Genomic DNA, 18,420 nt, shown 5'->3' with positions numbered 1-18,420 from the left:
ATAAACAGAAAGTACCTGTCAAGCTCTTTTAATCCGATTCTTAAAACCAGCCAAGGAGACACCAAACATTTCCAAGTTATTCTCGTTTATAATTTTTAGTGTTCGCTCAATGGGCAAGTTTGGCTATCATCAAGGCTATGCGTATTTTTGATACCGTAGATCTAAATAATTGGCAGCTGCTGCACCAATCTCTTAAATTCTTCAACCATGAATGTTTTCTTCTGCCAATGGATCTTTTACGTATTATTTTTCCCTGAATAATTAATTGTACAATATCCACGTCTTTGCTTTGTATCAATGGTATATACCTATAACGTATGACGTAGATATATTAATATTATGTGACACATGACAGAAGCTCAAAATAAATGACTGTGAATGAAAAGTCCTATTGAAAGGTTATATTTTAGGCCTTAACGTGCATTTTTCAGAGTACGCAATTTTTGTGATGTGTTAAGGGGGGTAGTAAGTATAAGCTTAAGTTAAATTTGGTGGGGTCGCCACCCTTTCCCCCGGCCGCCATCTTGGAAAAGGGGTGCAAAAAGTTTTCGTGTCGCATCTCGTAAATAGGACATCATTTTTAGAAATCTCGACATTATTTGTAGAAAATCCACAAGAAAAAAAATCCTGTAGTCGTTTTAGTGCAGTCACTCGCGGTAAAATATTGCTAAACCTCCATATTTTAAACAACTGCTTAGATTTACATTAAATCTGGCGTATATAGCTAAAATACCAAAGAAAAAGTGTCATTGTCCCGATGTGTGCTTTTGCCCGGGGGGTGAATTTCTCCCCTTCTCGTGGTTGAAAAAATATACATTCAAAATAAGTCCGGAATTGGATAAACTGACAGTTCTAAGCAGCTTTTGTTTTATAGAGTTTTTTCACTAGGTCAATACTTTGCTTGTTATTTGCGAGTGAATATTGTGTTCATTTTTCAAGAAAAAAAACGCGTTTTAAACTGTTTTTCTCAAATATCTCAAAAAGTAAGTATTTTATAGAAAAAAAAAATATTCTTATCAAAAATATAGGATATAAAAGAAGTGAAAAAAAAACGGTGTATATATGAAGTCTGTAGGCCCAGTAGAAGCAAAGTTGTAGCTAATGAAAAGTAGGTTCTTATTCATCAAATTCCAAATCGAATATTTCAACATGAAATAACCAAAAAATAAAGCACCTTTCGGGGAAAACGCATTACAACTATTTTAAATTACATATTAAAAAAAAATAATTTTGTTTTTTAAGTTGCGTTCAAAATTAGGTAAGTTACGCTCAAAATAGTGTTGGTCCCTTTTATTTTTTGGTAAAAAAAATCGTGAAAATCACCCCCTATAACTAGCATCCCAAATCAAATTGCAAAAATAAGCACTTTGAACCGATGAAACTTACAAGTTATACAAACAATACATAATTTAAGTAACTTGTGAAGCGTTAATGATTAATTTCATTTTGGATGCTACTGACGGAGTGATTTGTACGATTTTTTTTTTTTTCATAAAAAAAGGGGCTAACTTTATTTTGGGCGTAATTTACTTTTGATACTAAAAACTTTTTTTTTAACAAAAATAAAGGTTTTTAACACTTTAAAAACATTGTGATTAGCTTTCCCCGAAAAGTGCTTCATTTTTTTATTATTTCACGTTGAAATATTCGATTTGAAATTTCACGAGTAAGAACCACTTTTTATTCGCTACAACTCTGCTTCAACTCGGTCTACAGACTTCATATATACAAAACACATTTTTTCACTTTTTTATAAGCTATATTTTTGCTGAGAGTAGTTTTTTCGTATACAATATCATAAGAAAGAAAATTTTGCCGGCAATATTTTCGAATTAAATTTTGACAGTTAAATCACGAGACGTCAGTCGAGTGATTTTGTCAAAATTTCATAAGCGAAAAAGGCAACAAACTTGAATAAAACCAGAAGAAAATTTTGCCGGTAAATAATTTTCTCTCGGATGATATTCGACAAATATTCGACAATTATTCAATATTCACTCGCAAATAACTCGAAAAATATTGATTTGGTGAAAAAACTTTATAGAACAAAAGTTGCTTAGAAATAAAAAGTTTATCCAATACCGGACTTATCTTGAACGTGGCTTCAGGGCAAAATCACACATGGTCACTTTTTTTTGTTTGACGTGGTAGCAATGTGTAGTGTATGCCAAATTTCATGTGAATCCAAAAGGTTCTTTAAAATTAACAGCAAAACTCGTGAGTAAATGGGCTATTACATTTACAGTTTTGGCAACGGACGGTCTGATGGGGGCGACCGGTGCAACATTATACTAACCTCCCCTAGACATAAAAATATGAAATTTCTTCCTCTGAAAAATCGATGGATTGGTATGTTTCGAGATTGAATGCAATATGTGGTTTGTTTTTCTGTTTTAGTATATTACTTCACCGTTGGCAGTATTTCTATGTTTCACAAGTGAGATTAGGGTATTCCCCTGGCTGTAGTGACTCCGATCCGGGCGTCGAACATCCCCAAAAGCCAGAACAACTCCTCGCCGTACTGCAGGTGTTCGGACAAGCTCTTCTACAACAAGATATGAATATATTTAGGATAAGTCTAGCGGCACTCGAAGATCTCAACACCAAGTGGAAGTTATATCACAAAGTATGTAAAGTTGTTCCCCTAAGATTTTCTGCCTCAAAAAATAATTTGTGATTTTTTTAAAAATGTTTTTTCATTTTGCCAAATTCTCTTTCAGATACTGTTCAGGTATCACCTGCTCTCCGAATTTTTGACTGTTCTGTTTAACTGCCTGTTGGACAAATCTCAGTCATCACTATCTGACGACGTACAAATGGCGGTGTACAACATGGCGGCTGTGAATTTCACCGGATTCTATACGACATTCCTTAGGAAATTTGTGGAAAATTTGGAAGGTGTTTCCCATCAACAGCAAGAAGTATTACTGAGGAATTTTCAACATAATCACGATACAGTAAGGACTTCTATAATATATATTATGTTAGTCCATGTGGTGAGACCGCTCTCGTCTGAAAAAAATTTCTGATTCGGTTTCTTTGTGGATTCCTATTCAAAACTATCCCCTTTAAACAAATCTGAAGGGTGCCGGGCGGAATTTTTGGGCAGAAATTGTTTAAAAAATTCTTTTAAACAAATACAAAAGATCACCTTTTTTGTCCCGGAACATATATTTTAGGTTTTGTGGGTCATTCTAAAAAAGAAAGGTATCTTGTAAATTTTCTCAAAAATTGATAGTTTTCGAGTTATAGGCGATTTAATTACTGAAAAATGCGAAAATACGCATTTCCGAGGCCTAAAAACTCATATTTAAATTAGTATTTGTGAGGTTGGCAGAAACTTAAATTGAAGTTTAAACATTCAGCTTCAAGATTCTGAAGAGTGATTGCGTCTAACCTTAATTTAAACCGTTGTTTTTTAATTGTTAAATATGCATGTCCGTCCGGTTTTTTGCTGGTGCGGCGCGCTCTAATTCAAAAATCTCCAATTTTCCTCCGAAAAATATTTTTTCTAGATTCTTTGAGACATTCTAAATAAAATAAGTTTTTTAACATTTTTCTCAAAAGTTGACAGTTTTAAAGTTATAAGCGATTTAAAATCCAAAACTCTGTTTTTTGACATTTTTCGGATTTTAAATCGCTTATAACTTTAAAACTATTAACTTTTGAGAAAAATCTCAAAAACTTATTTTATTTAGAATGTCCCAACGAATCTAGAAAACATATTTTTCGGAGGAAAATAGATTTTTGAAATAGAGAGCGCCGCACCGCCAAAAAAATCGGATAAACACGCATATTTAACAATTAAAAAACAACGGTACCTATAATTTAAGGTTAGACGCAATCACTCTTCAGAATCTTGAAGCTGAATGTTAAATCTGCAATTTAAGTATCTGGCAACCTCAAAAATACTAATTTAAATATGAGTTTTTAAGCCTCGAAAATGCGTATTTTCGCATTTTTCAGATTTTAAATCGCCTATAACTCGAAAACTATCAATTTTTAAGAAAAATTACCAAGATACTTTTCTTGTTTAGAATGACCCCAAAACAATAAAAATATATGCTCCAGAGCAAAAAAACGTAATCTTTTGTATTTGTTTAAAAAATTGTTTAAGCAATTTCTGCCCAAAAATTCCGCCCCGCACTCTTCAGATTTGTTTAAAGGGGACATTTTTGAATAGGAATCAACAAAGAAACCGAATCAAAAATTTTTCCAGATGGGAGCGGTCTCACCACATGGACAATGTTAGATTTTACGTTATTTAGATCATAAACTAAACTAAAACGGAATTTGGTTTCTACAAACGGCTGTCCTTCACATTATGAATAAGCTATCAGATACTAATCAGATCTAACTTTTCCTGAACGTGTGTTTAGTACACAAGGTATGATAAAATAGCCCCCTCGGTTATCAGACAGCTCCCCTAGACTTTTATTTTTGAAGAGGCATGGAATCGAGCGAGCCACCAACTTAAAAATAATATAACTTAAAACTTGAGCAACTAAGACGAAGATAGTCGAACTTAAGAGAAATAACCAACACAGAATTGCGCCGTAGTACAATAGCCTGATCAGGGAACACAAAATTTTACGAAAACCTCCAAAAAAATAAAGGAAGGATGAAAATTTGGGAATAGGTAGTTGATATTGTCTATTATTATATAAGAAAAAGTTTACAATTCTACATCCCATCCATTTTACAAAAATTGGGAAATACGGGGTGAAAAATATTTTCTCGTGAGTGAAAAAATATACATTCAAAATAGGCCCGGAATTGGATAAAATGACTAATTCTAAGCAACTTTTGTTTATAGTTTTTTCACTAAGTTAACACTTTTCGAGTTATTTGCGAGTGAATATGTTCATTTTTAACAAAAAAAAAACATGGTTTTGGACGGTTTTTCGCAGATAACTCAAAAAGTAAGTATTCTAGCGAAAAAAAGATTCTAAGTGAAAATATAGCTTATAAAAAATTGAAAAAAATGGTGTACGCGTGAGGTCTGCAGACCCAGTAGAAGCAGAGCTGTAGCTAATGAAAAGTAGGTTCTTCTTCGTCAAATTCCAAATCGAATATTTCAATGTGAAATAACCAAAAAGCAGAGCACTTTTCGGCGAAAATTCATTATAACTTTTTTAAAGTGTTTAAAAAAAGGTTTATTTTTGTTTTTTAAAAAAACTTCTAACATTAAAAATAAGTGAGTTACGCTCAAAATATTGTTGGCCTCTTTTATTTTTTGGTACAGAAATCGCGAAAATCACCCCCTAATTAGCTTCCAAAATAAAATTTATCGTTACCGCTTCACAAGTTACTTTACTTATGTATTATTTATATTATCTATAAGTTTCATTGGTTCAAAGTGCTCATTTTTGAAAAAAATTGGGTTTAAAATAAAACATTTTTTTTTAATTTTGAAAGAAAAATGGAGTTGTTCATGGAATTAACTTAAAAATTATTAGTAATACCAAAAATCTTAAAGAGTAATAAAATGTACAGCTGGTTCCTAAAAAAACTGATACGACTCTTAGTAAGATTTGATCATTTTGAGCAGTGTATGATTGGTCTGACATTATATTATATTTATTATGACAGACAAATAATAAAATAAACAAACAAACAGCCATTTTTTGAGGTTGAAGTTATCTGACAAATTCTAAGATTTGGCAGTGACAGTAACAGTATGTAAATAATAATCATAAATTAAATATAATTAAACTCATATTCATTATATCACACCCATACCTCATCAATAGCTTTTTACAAGAACATAGTCAGCGATTTTGATATGGCTTAGAGCCAGACTACATCAAGATCGCCTATAAATCGTGCTGGTAATTGTCTTTTCGCGAGACCAAAAACAAAAAGAAGAAAGTACACTGCTCAATTTTCTACAAAATACGCATTAAGAGTCGTATCAATTTTTTTTGGAACCAGCTGTACGTCTTGCTTTTCTGCATATTTTTTCTTTTTTAGACAAAAATTGGTTATGCTATGGCTGCTCAAAATTTGCCTAAAACTCGTGATTAGTTACTCGTGCAAGCCATTTTAACTACAGCTTTTTCAAAAATAAGCACTTTGAACCGATGAAACTTACAATATAAATAATACATACGCAAAGTAACTTGTGAAGCGGTAACGATAAATTTTATTTTGGAAGCTAATTAGGGGGTGATTTTCGCGATTTCTGTACCAAAAAATAAAAGAGGCCAACAATATTTTGAGCGTAACTCACTTACTTTTAATGTTACAAGTTTTTTTAAAAAACAAAAATAAAACCTTTTTTTAAACACTTCAAAAAAGTTGAAATGAATTTTTCCCGAAAGTGCTCTGTTTTTAGGTTATCCCACATTAAAATATTCGATTTGGAATTTGATGAAGAAGAACCTACTTTTCATTAGCTACAACTCTGCTTCTACTGGTCTATTTTTTATAAGCTATGTTTTTGCTAGGAATATTTTTTTCGCTGAAATACTTACTTTTTGAGTTATCTCCGAAAAACCGTTTAAAAACATGTTTTTTTTCTAAAAGGGAAGTTCTCTAGGTTGGTTGTATACCATATAGTTAAAAAACTCTAACATGAAGTAAAACACTTACATAAACATATACGGGAAAAATTTAAGATATTCTAGTGAGCTGTTATATAACGAAAGTAAATTTTTAAATGTACGTAAATTATTCTGTTATAAAGCCCTTATACATATACATGAAAAAAAGATAATATTAAATTTTAACAGTCATGCCCACCAAACTAGATATATAAAACATAATACAATTCTACCAAAATGTAATAAATCCATCCTTCAAAGATATGTTGGTTACATAGGGCCCAAATTGTACAATTTGCTACCGGATAATTTAAAACAATTTAAAAATTATAAAAAACATAGATATGAATATGAAATTAAACAATGGATTGGGAACAAATCAACAAAATTCTGCGAAGAACTTATCAATGGACAATAATTGTAATAAATAAACTTAAATAAGAAATAAAAAATTATATCGAAAATAAAAATTGTATCTAAATAGATTTTTATTATCAACTGCGACATTTCTTGAATTATTGATGGCCACATTTATATCACAAATTATATTAAAATTATTATATTTTTATTTTTTCTTGATTAATGTTAGAGTTTTTAGTATTTTTATAAATTTTCGAAAACTGTATACATTTATACATTTGTTAAATATTTTTTGTGTTTGTTTATATTTGTAAATTAGTATATTATATTTTAAGTCTCACGCACAAGGGGTGCTACTTTTGTATGTATATTAGTAATATATATACAGGGTAGCTCAACTTCAGTGAGTTATTTATGTTTATTTAGGTAATACTCATTATGCTTTCTTTTTTTTTTTGTAAATCTTTATTGTTATTCCTAAATAAACATCATTATTATTATTACTTCTATGTAATTGGTATATTTATTAAAATTTAAAAAATCCCAATGGATTGAGTAAAATATGTCCAATTCAGAACGTTTTCAGACCTGTCGGTCCATCATCAGTGAATGTGCATACTTGCTAAATAGCGATTTACATTATTTAAACCATGTTCCCTTAGGTTATATCCTGTAACATTGGCGTTTAGCCTATTTAATATATTTTTTTAAATAATGTAAATCGAATTAAAAATTCCACCATTGTTTTGGTTCTGGGGCTATTTAGCAAGTATGCACATTCACTGATGATGGACCGATAGGTCTGAAAACGTTCTGAATTGGACATATTTTACTCAATCCATTGGGATTTTTTAAATTTTAATAAATATACCAATTACATAGAAGTGTTTTACTTCATGTTAGAGATGTTTTTTTCTGTTAAAAATGAACATGTTCACTTGCAAATAACTCGAAAAGTATTGACTTAGGGAAAAAACTCTATAGAACAAAAGTTGCTTAGAATTAGTCATTTTATCCAATTCCGGACTTATTTTGAATGTATATTTTTCACCTTCGAGAGAGGGGTATTCCCCTCTATTTTTGCAAAATGGAGGGGATGTAGAATTGTAAACTTTTTCTTATATAATAATGACAATTTCACCTACCTATTCCCAAATTTTCATCCTTCCTTTATTTTTTTGGGGTCAGATTGTTCTTTGATCGGGCTACAAAGGACGGCAGATGGACAAAACGTCTTCTCGAGTGAAGACCCAGACAGGATGGTAACCGGTCAATTGCTCGAATGCAATTGCTCGAAAATGAATTGCTCGACATGAAAATTGCTCGAAATACAAATTGCTCGAATAAAAAAGAAAATTATATATCTAAAATATTTATTCAAAATAATACAAAATATAGACATAAGAAAGATTCTTGAATTAGGACAAATTATGTATATGTCACATGTATAATAGTATATCAATTAAACTATTTTTGAACTTTTAAAATAATAAGAAAAATAACGGTTTTTTCGGAAAGATTAAAATCATTAAATACCCATTAACATGTTTACCAATTACCAATGTTACTTTATTGGGTATGTATTGGATTTTTGTGGATATTTTGTGGATTATTGTGAATAAATATTTTAGATATATACTTCTCTTTTTTATTTTATTTTATTTTATTCGAGCAATTTGTATTTCGAGCAATTTTCATGTCGAGCAATTGATTTTCGAGCAATTGCATTCGAGCAATTGACCTAGAACCAGACAGGATATGCCAAAAATGGATGCAAGTGGCTCAAGACAGGGATTTGTTATACAAATTGATATGTGATACAATAAATATTAATTGATTAATCCGTATCTTTTGTTTCAGGATATGCCCACATTTGTACATAACTTACAGAGCTTTGTAAACGAAGCCCGGCATTACAGAATGTGCAATATCGGTACCTCTTTGCGTAATTGTTAAACCACATTCGAAGAACATTAGATAAGGATTTTGTTTGAACGACTTACAGAATACTCTCTCTTTAGAAGTATTTATTTGATATTTTACATCATGAATGCCATTATATTTATTTCGAGTACTTGTGATATTAAGTTAGTGATTTTAATGTTGTTAAAGAACTACTTTGTATAGTTATCAGTTTTTTCACTTGTTTTTTATGGAAAATATGAACCAATTCGTTTTATGGTGTTGCTAAGACTCTAGCTTAGATGTTTCTACCGAGATGCCTTTTCAAACCTTATTATATTCGGGAAAGCTTTTAAGTGTTATTTAAATGAAACTTCTAACATCTTCTTTTTCGTTTATATAGGCAGTACTGCCTGTTTTTCTTCAACGGTGTCTTTTATTCTGTCCCTAAATTGATTCCATCGTTTTTCCTTGGGCGTCCTATAGTTCTTTTGCCTAACGGTGACTTATCCCTGGCTATTCTTACTATCCTTCTTCTTTTAGATAAAATATTATGAAAAAAAAATCCCACGAGGAAAAAATTCCTGTAGTTGGCTGTATACCATTCACTACAAAAAACCATAAAATCCTTTATAAAAGGTATATTTGTTAATCTCCCGATACAGGGCTACATCAAGAACATAACTAGTTTTTAATCGGTTGACCGATCATCATCAGTGTTTCTTGAATCAAACATGCTAACCACCAAAGTAAAAAATATTTGGATAACTTGCTACCATACAGCCATGATGTGAACAAGTCAAATTCGTGCTCAATGGTACTTAGAGCAGGAAACATTGAATATTTTAAACATCCTTGTTTAAATTCACATCATTTTTCTATGTTCCGATGACGGATTATTTGCAAAGGGTTTTTACCCATATATTTTTTACTTTGGTGGTTAGCATGTTGGATTCTGAGCAAACACTGATGATGATCGGTCAACCGATTGAAAACTAGTTATGTTCTTGATGTAGCCCTGTATACGCTGTGAGCTCGTACGTAGAGGGGATATTTACAAATTCCCGAGCGCCAGTAGTGACAAGTTTGTAAACGTTTACCGGACATTTGACATAAATGTCAAAGTGATTAATTTAAAAATAAAATTAAAAACATTAATTATAAAAAATATTAGTTGATCAAAGCTGTGGTATATATTTTTACCTTAAATATACTTACGTTTAAAATACTGAATTTAAGTTTTTTTAATGTTCCGTAATATGTATTTTCAATTAATCTTAGCGCCATCTACACGATAATTGTGAAAGTATCCGAAGTAAGAAATTCATATTTTATCAATAGAACGTCAAAATGATTAGCAAAATCTTAAAAAAATCGATTACAATTTAATTATTTTTTTGCGTTGTAAATATTAAGCGATAACAATTAAATAATAAATTTAAAAATTACCGGTGAAAGTTGAATTAGTAACCGCTCGGAGCGACACCAGCGAAGCTCAGAGCGTACAGGGATTTTAACAAATATACCTTTTATAAAGGATTTTAAAATATTAAGCTTTTACAAGTAAGAACGAGTCTTGGCAACTATCATACAACTTTTTAGTTTTAGTTAGTTTATAACGATCAGATGGACACGAGGTCATGAAGGCTGAACCAGAAGGATCAGGACGATATTATCCTTGGATGGAATAAGGAATGACCGAAGATGGAAAGGTCCAATCGTTTACATTGACGAAACAAAGGCCACGTTGCTCAGTCGGAAGAGATGTGGGCATGGTTCTTTGTGTTGGGCTTCTGTTACAATGAAAGGTGTTAAATGAATAAACAATGGTATGCGAATAGAGCTAATGAAACGAAGATAGACAAAAGGTAAATAGATAACATTAACTGATGGTTTGACACTTGGACTCTAAGAAAACGAAAATACTTAATACTCAAACGAAAATATAGGGCGCCAGGTATTTTGACCAAAAAATACTCAAAGGAACAATAATTAACGAAACATAACACAACAATAACAAATTAGCAAGAATGCTACGACAAAACAACATTGTTCTTAGTCTTGAGCTGTAAATAATAAATAAAAAACGACATCGTACACTTTAACAAAACATTTATTAAAATACTCAATGAAATCTCTTAATGCTCACATAATATATGCAAATAAAACGTAAAAACGTCAACCACAAAAACAAAAATTACACAATAATTATTTAAAAATGGTTAACAAATTGCATATACGTTGGTGTATTCACCAACACCGCAAAACTAACAAAATACGAGATGTACCTATAATGTAAGTGAACGAATATAACTCTTATTAACTCAAAAAAAATAAACTGAAGTTACTCAAAAAAATAAAAAATCCATACTCTAAATAAAAACTAGAAATTTTACCGTTCACTTACAACAAAAAAAAGAAAGAGCTCTTTGTTTATATTTATACCTATCTAACAATACTTAATAACACTCTAATAATACTCAGAAAAATATCTACATAATGTAAATGTTTATAGTTTAAATGATCACCTATTTAAAAATAAAAAGATAATCATCAACTTCATACTAAAAGTATGACCTACTTTTCAGAATGTCACTATCACAAACTGGGCGAAAACTTTAGGTCATTGAACTTATTTCACGAAAGAACACACAATTGTCCTTGCCCTGGACATAACAAAGGCGTCTCTACTAATTTCTTCAATAAGTAAAAGATGAGTGACTTACTTAAAACATCTGTTAGAGGGTAGGATGGCCCTTTGTAAGCCGGCAGGCTCTCAAGGTGTGGAAGATGGCCATGAAGAAATTCAACTTTACGACACACTCGAAAGAATAATAGTATTTAACAGTGTTCATAAAATAGCAGCTGGACAACATAATGCATAGGTGGAAGGTGGAAGGTGAAAGGTGGACCCTGCCTAATCGGCGGGGCCCACAATACACGAACAAACTTGATCTCACATAATGACTATATTAACTCAACTCACAAATGATGCAGAATTTTGAGAATTTGTGGTTTTTATGAACCTTTGGCGTCCTTTGTTTGTGGTGGGGTTTTAACCAATCAAAATTATGGGAAACTGTGAGAGATATTCAAGAACAGATTTCCTTACCACTCGTAAAAGGGCTTAGCGAACCTAATACTTAAGATGACTTATGGGATGCAAGGCCCATATCATTCACCAGAAAGCTATTAAAGTCTAACGGTCGACTCTATCGATAGCACATATGTGTTTCTAAGAAAAACAACGCCGATAGGGACTCTAAGATCTAATCAGTTAAGATAAAAGCGTGAAATGAGGGGGGCTAGACCAAAATCTACACTGGGAAAACTTAAACGTTATACAGCTTCCCCCACGATTTAAACCGTGGTGTAATACCACTGTTTACAATCGGAGTCTGCAGTAAGCACCATAAACAAAAGACTGACCATCAAGCAGTAGCCTGGAATAGTTGGTAGTCATCTAGATTTACTAAAATTGGTGGTGGTCCTCGAATTGCTTGAACACAAGTGACCAAATCAAAAAAAGCTAATAAGCAACTAAACTCAAACACCAAACTAAAAGGGTTATCTCTAAGATAAACTAAACGCAAATAAAACACAAAAACTAGGAACTATATATACAAGGACTACTCTAATTCTAAACGACTAAGGCAGCAAACACCTACAGTGTTGCTCTAATCCTTATCATAAAACTAAACATTCAACTCGAAAGTCGACTCAAAGTATGGTTCGTTGACTCGCAAGTACAACGACCAATGGCAAATATCTACACAAATGGCTCTAGCCAAACTAAAAAGGTGGAACATACCAATGTTGAAGTTTTGGACGCGAAAATAAGGGTTGCTCCAGCTCAACAAAGGCGAGTGGCCAACTAGGTAGGTAGGCAAACTTCGTTATGGTTGTCCCCTCAACCGGTAACTAGGTAATCGTCAAGCAATGCTAAGATTTTGACTGCAAGATCAAAGCAAAAAAGTGTCGAAATTGTATGACAGGGAAAGAAAACAAGTTGGCCAAAAGTTCCGTAAAAGTCTTCTGGGGTTAACCACGGCGGAAAATTTTCAATCGAGAAACTCCCAGAAAAACAAGGAATGCAATCAGGACAAGATATGTCTGAATACATTGTAAGATATTATTATAAATAACTTTAATAATATCTACTCAACTAAAATAAAATCAACTCCATTGGAATTAACTCAAAACCAAACGCAAAATTAGCACAAGCAAACTCAATACAAAAATATTTGTCATAGTGCTTCCACTAACAACAAACAAACTCGAGTTCTAACAAACTCGACTAAACGCATAGGTGCCTTGGAGTCTCTCATCCAGGACTTTATGAGCTACACTCAAAAATTGCCACGGAGTCTTGCATCCGGGACTTCATGAGCTAAACTCAAAAATTGCCACGGAGTCTTGCATCCGGGACTTCAATAATAACAGACGCACTAGTTATAGCTAGTGGTTTGTTTATTTGATTTCACTTTGCCGGTCTAGGACAAAGCATTTCGCAATCAAACATTCTCAAAGTAGGTATAATGTTCATAGAACACTAACTCAAAAAAAATATTTACTGCTATCCCGATAACATGAACCGGAAGAGCCTAAACAAATTCAAACAGCAAACAGAATACAAAAGCAAATAAACACGAGTAACATATAAAATTACCAAAGCACAATTACTATCTCACGTAACGAATAAATTCGAACTCAAACAAAAGGAATAGAGAAGTTAGTAAAACATGCCAAGGAGTTCTCAACAAAGAAATATAGAAAGAAATGAACAAAGGAAAGTTCAGATAATTGTCGAAATCTACCTTTAATTAGGACCGGAAGTAATTACGCATACTAGACGCCTTATTATTATAATATATATGATAATATTATTATAAAGGTACTTAAATCGTTAGGTTAAATCACAGGTAGCTCACAGGTAGGGAGTGTCACAATTTAATAGGGACTTAGGTCCTAAATAGATACGACATTTTATCGAAATACTATTTTATGAAAGCCGCAAGAATAAAATTGATTCTGTAAATACATCTGGGCCTAGTACGTGCCTGTATTTAACAAAAAAATTTCACCCTTTATTAGCCGACACAAAATTGCCAAGACATTATCCTAATTCACCCAAACTATCGACAGAACTAACAATAATTACTCGAATTCTTTTACTCGAAACAAAAAATATTTGCATTATCTGCTAACTAAACATCGAAAATTTATATTCACGAGTCAAACTACTTGTGAAATATAAACAAGCAATAAGATGCTACTTTTTACATCTCATTAATACCTAAAATAGGGTCATAGCCCTTTAAAAATATCTACTATCAAAATAAGTGTATCTACAAGCTTTTGCGGTTGCAACATATGCTAAATAAAAGCTAATAAAAACATTACGCCTCTTTATCTGAAATTAGGGTCAAAAGACACACTTAAATACCTCTAGCCCTGACAGATGTTATTGGGGGTGGGACAAGAATTTTGAAATGTCAACCACCTTATCGTAGGCTAGTCGAAAAATATTAAGATTACGTAACGGTAAACGAAGACTCTACACTGAAAAAAGGAATATTTTCTGGACTGGAAGTAGTTTTGTACCGAATAGATTTTAGAATGCTGATATTGGAGTGGTAAAACATAATTTCTCAAACATATTTCACAACAGCATGCGCCGAGGTCTTTCACTCGCGACTAATAGCTAATTGTCAAAAACAATTTCTGGAATGGACAGCTTAACTTCTTTCATTTAAGACTTAAATCACAAACCTAAAACAATAGCATGACGGAAAGCTGCAGGACTCTTTCATTCTCCAGACTAACACCACGCCATGACTAAAAACTCTCTAAAACCACTCAAAACATTCTGGTACTGAAAAACATACGATATCAACTAAATAGGATATCATCAAAAATACATAACCACATAAAAATCCAAAAATATACTGCACAGAAATCATTACAACAATACTATTCTACAAGGTCAGAAAAGATTGGTCATAAAACCGGACAGAACAATATCGTTGAACGACGAAGAAGCATGTACTTTAAAATTTTAGAAGACGACGCAATCATAATAGTGATAATTGCTACTTCTGAAAACAGTTACAAAGCATTTCATAACTCAAAAACGGTACCTAAATGCAATAAAATAAACGCAACACAGTACAAAAAAATATACCGCAACACAATACATATACAAAAAATATAAAAAGTAAAATGCACAATAAAACGATATAAAGCAAACTACAATAAATCACAAAAGTTGCAAAGTACGGCACAAAATAAACGTAAAAATCAAAAAGTTAAACAATTACAACTTCTTTGTGATTTGCTACAAAAAATACACAGCTCAAGATCTAGATACCTTTACCTTAATTAGATACATAGCAAAAGACGTATCCCTTTGACATAAGGAAAAGTAATAAAAATGCTCAAATTTACTCAAGTAAAATATATCTAAAGAAAAAAGATCGATACTATACTATATACTTCACAGAATGGTACTCTAGAATGCGAAAATGCAGGAATGAAAGTGTAAGGTACTACACTGACATTTAAATACTAAAAACGGAAATAAACAAACTAAAATGTGTCAAAGTATTATTATCTATTAGCGAAAAATAACTCAAAAATATATTGTCAATAAAAATAGCTGCAAATTAGCCAAACTTGAACAAAAAAAGAAAATCAGGTCTAATAGGAACATGATAAAAAAGAAAATCATGCTTCACGCATAGACATGAAAATTTGTATAGCCCGCGAAAAGGCAATTGACAAAGCTCTACGAAATTATGTATAAAGCAACCATAGGTAACAGAAGAAGTCCCACGTAATTTGTATAAGGCTCCACGAGAGGGCGCCATTTTGTATAACGATCAGATGGACACGAGGTCATGAAGGCTGAACCAGAAGGATCAGGACGATATTATCCTTGGATGGAATAAGGAATGACCGAAGATGGAAAGGTCCAATCGTTTACATTGACGAAACAAAGGCCACGTTGCTCAGTCGGAAGAGATGTGGGCATGGTTCTTTGTGTTGGGCTTCTGTTACAATGAAAGGTGTTAAATGAATAAACAATGGTATGCGAATAGAGCTAATGAAACGAAGATAGACAAAAGGTAAATAGATAACATTAACTGATGGTTTGACACTTGGACTCTAAGAAAACGAAAATACTTAATACTCAAACGAAAATATAGGGCGCCAGGTATTTTGACCAAAAAATACTCAAAGGAACAATAATTAACGAAACATAACACAACAATAACAAATTAGCAAGAATGCTACGACAAAACAACATTGTTCTTAGTCTTGAGCTGTAAATAATAAATAAAAAACGACATCGTACACTTTAACAAAACATTTATTAAAATACTCAATGAAATCTCTTAATGCTCACATAATATATGCAAATAAAACGTAAAAACGTCAACCACAAAAACAAAAATTACACAATAATTATTTAAAAATGGTTAACAAATTGCATATACGTTGGTGTATTCACCAACACCGCAAAACTAACAAAATACGAGATGTACCTATAATGTAAGTGAACGAATATAACTCTTATTAACTCAAAAAAAATAAACTGAAGTTACTCAAAAAAATAAAAAATCCATACTCTAAATAAAAACTAGAAATTTTACCGTTCACTTACAACAAAAAAAAGAAAGAGCTCTTTGTTTATATTTATACCTATCTAACAATACTTAATAACACTCTAATAATACTCAGAAAAATATCTACATAATGTAAATGTTTATAGTTTAAATGATCACCTATTTAAAAATAAAAAGATAATCATCAACTTCATACTAAAAGTATGACCTACTTTTCAGAATGTCACTATCACAAACTGGGCGAAAACTTTAGGTCATTGAACTTATTTCACGAAAGAACACACAATTGTCCTTGCCCTGGACATAACAAAGGCGTCTCTACTAATTTCTTCAATAAGTAAAAGATGAGTGACTTACTTAAAACATCTGTTAGAGGGTAGGATGGCCCTTTGTAAGCCGGCAGGCTCTCAAGGTGTGGAAGATGGCCATGAAGAAATTCAACTTTACGACACACTCGAAAGAATAATAGTATTTAACAGTGTTCATAAAATAGCAGCTGGACAACATAATGCATAGGTGGAAGGTGGAAGGTGAAAGGTGGACCCTGCCTAATCGGCGGGGCCCACAATACACGAACAAACTTGATCTCACATAATGACTATATTAACTCAACTCACAAATGATGCAGAATTTTGAGAATTTGTGGTTTTTATGAACCTTTGGCGTCCTTTGTTTGTGGTGGGGTTTTAACCAATCAAAATTATGGGAAACTGTGAGAGATATTCAAGAACAGATTTCCTTACCACTCGTAAAAGGGCTTAGCGAACCTAATACTTAAGATGACTTATGGGATGCAAGGCCCATATCATTCACCAGAAAGCTATTAAAGTCTAACGGTCGACTCTATCGATAGCACATATGTGTTTCTAAGAAAAACAACGCCGATAGGGACTCTAAGATCTAATCAGTTAAGATAAAAGCGTGAAATGAGGGGGGCTAGACCAAAATCTACACTGGGAAAACTTAAACGTTATAAGTTTGATAACTAAAAAATAATTTTGAACATATCAGCCATTCATAAATTTTTTAGATTACCCTGTTAAAATGAAAGTCGAAGCAAAGTTTGAACATACTAATGTAAATGACTTGAAAACAACACGAAAAGAAGCATCTTATAAAATAATAACAAAAAAAGTAACAAAATCCACAGAATGCGTATTGTAGGTGTTGATACGCTTCTTCTATTTAAACTTTCAGTGCCTTTTCGGTCTTATTCAGAATAAAATCCATTTTTCTCCCTATTAGAAGGCTATGTATTTTGTAAGCCATTAATAAAAAAAATATTTCTTTAAATTCTATAGTGGCTATTCCCCATAAAACTTGACGTTTCGGTCAAAATTTACAAAAAAAAATTGCTTCCAATTTGGATATCGGTATGTCAAAATAACATATGTGCAATTTTTAAAGTGTGGTTAATTCTCAATGATACAATACTCTTTGTTGTATCCTTCATGAAAATATGATGTTTCTTTCTCATCATAATAGACATGGAAGTCTTCGATGAACTGAACTACATGGTGATTCAGTGAAACGGTACGATTTGGCAACGGTGCTGACGATAAAATAAAGGAGCCGCGGGCTTGCGACGTAAACGTTGTGAATTTAGTTATCATGGAGACGGGGTCGGGTGAACAACGCGCATTTACTGTGAAAGCTTATTACAAAAATGGTGAAAGTTGTGTGCTTGTACCACAAGCGTTTCGTTTACACTACCATTTGTCTCCCCGCGCTGCAGTTCCGTCTAACATGGCTAGTAAGACCACAATATTTTGTGGTGTGTGAGCAGTTCTGACACTGCCACCTCTTTTCTATGATATTGAACCACTACTTTCAAAGTTCCTAACCCAAGTCTTAATAGCCATGTTGTCAGCAGCGTTGTCAAGTCGTACCGTTTCACTGAATCACCTTGTATAAATATACACATCCTTAAAGATATTTGGCTGATATGTTTTCTATTGTTCTTTAAACTTATTATTCCATTCTGT

The 18,420-nt window shown here is 32.3% G+C and overlaps 1 protein-coding gene across 1 annotated transcript in view; it reads left to right on the top strand.

Moving 5' to 3' along the window:
* Positions 1–12,949, top strand: part of LOC114333165 (exportin-6) — a 63,057-nt gene extending 50,108 nt beyond the window's left edge. The window contains exons 15-17 of the mRNA XM_028283009.2: positions 2,398–2,626; positions 2,721–2,957; positions 8,766–12,949. Coding sequence (XP_028138810.1) covers positions 2,398–2,626; positions 2,721–2,957; positions 8,766–8,861 — 562 coding nt within the window. The 3' untranslated portion in view covers positions 8,862–12,949. The remainder of the gene's footprint in view (positions 1–2,397; positions 2,627–2,720; positions 2,958–8,765) is intronic.
* Positions 12,950–18,420: the final 5,471 nt, after the last annotated feature.

This window comes from Diabrotica virgifera, chromosome 8, assembly GCF_917563875.1.
Source record: "Diabrotica virgifera virgifera chromosome 8, PGI_DIABVI_V3a".
In the NCBI taxonomy this organism is placed as follows: Eukaryota; Metazoa; Arthropoda; class Insecta; order Coleoptera; family Chrysomelidae; genus Diabrotica; species Diabrotica virgifera.
The sequence above is the reverse complement of the archived record's forward strand: the minus strand, read 5'-3'. Positions and strand labels throughout refer to the sequence as shown.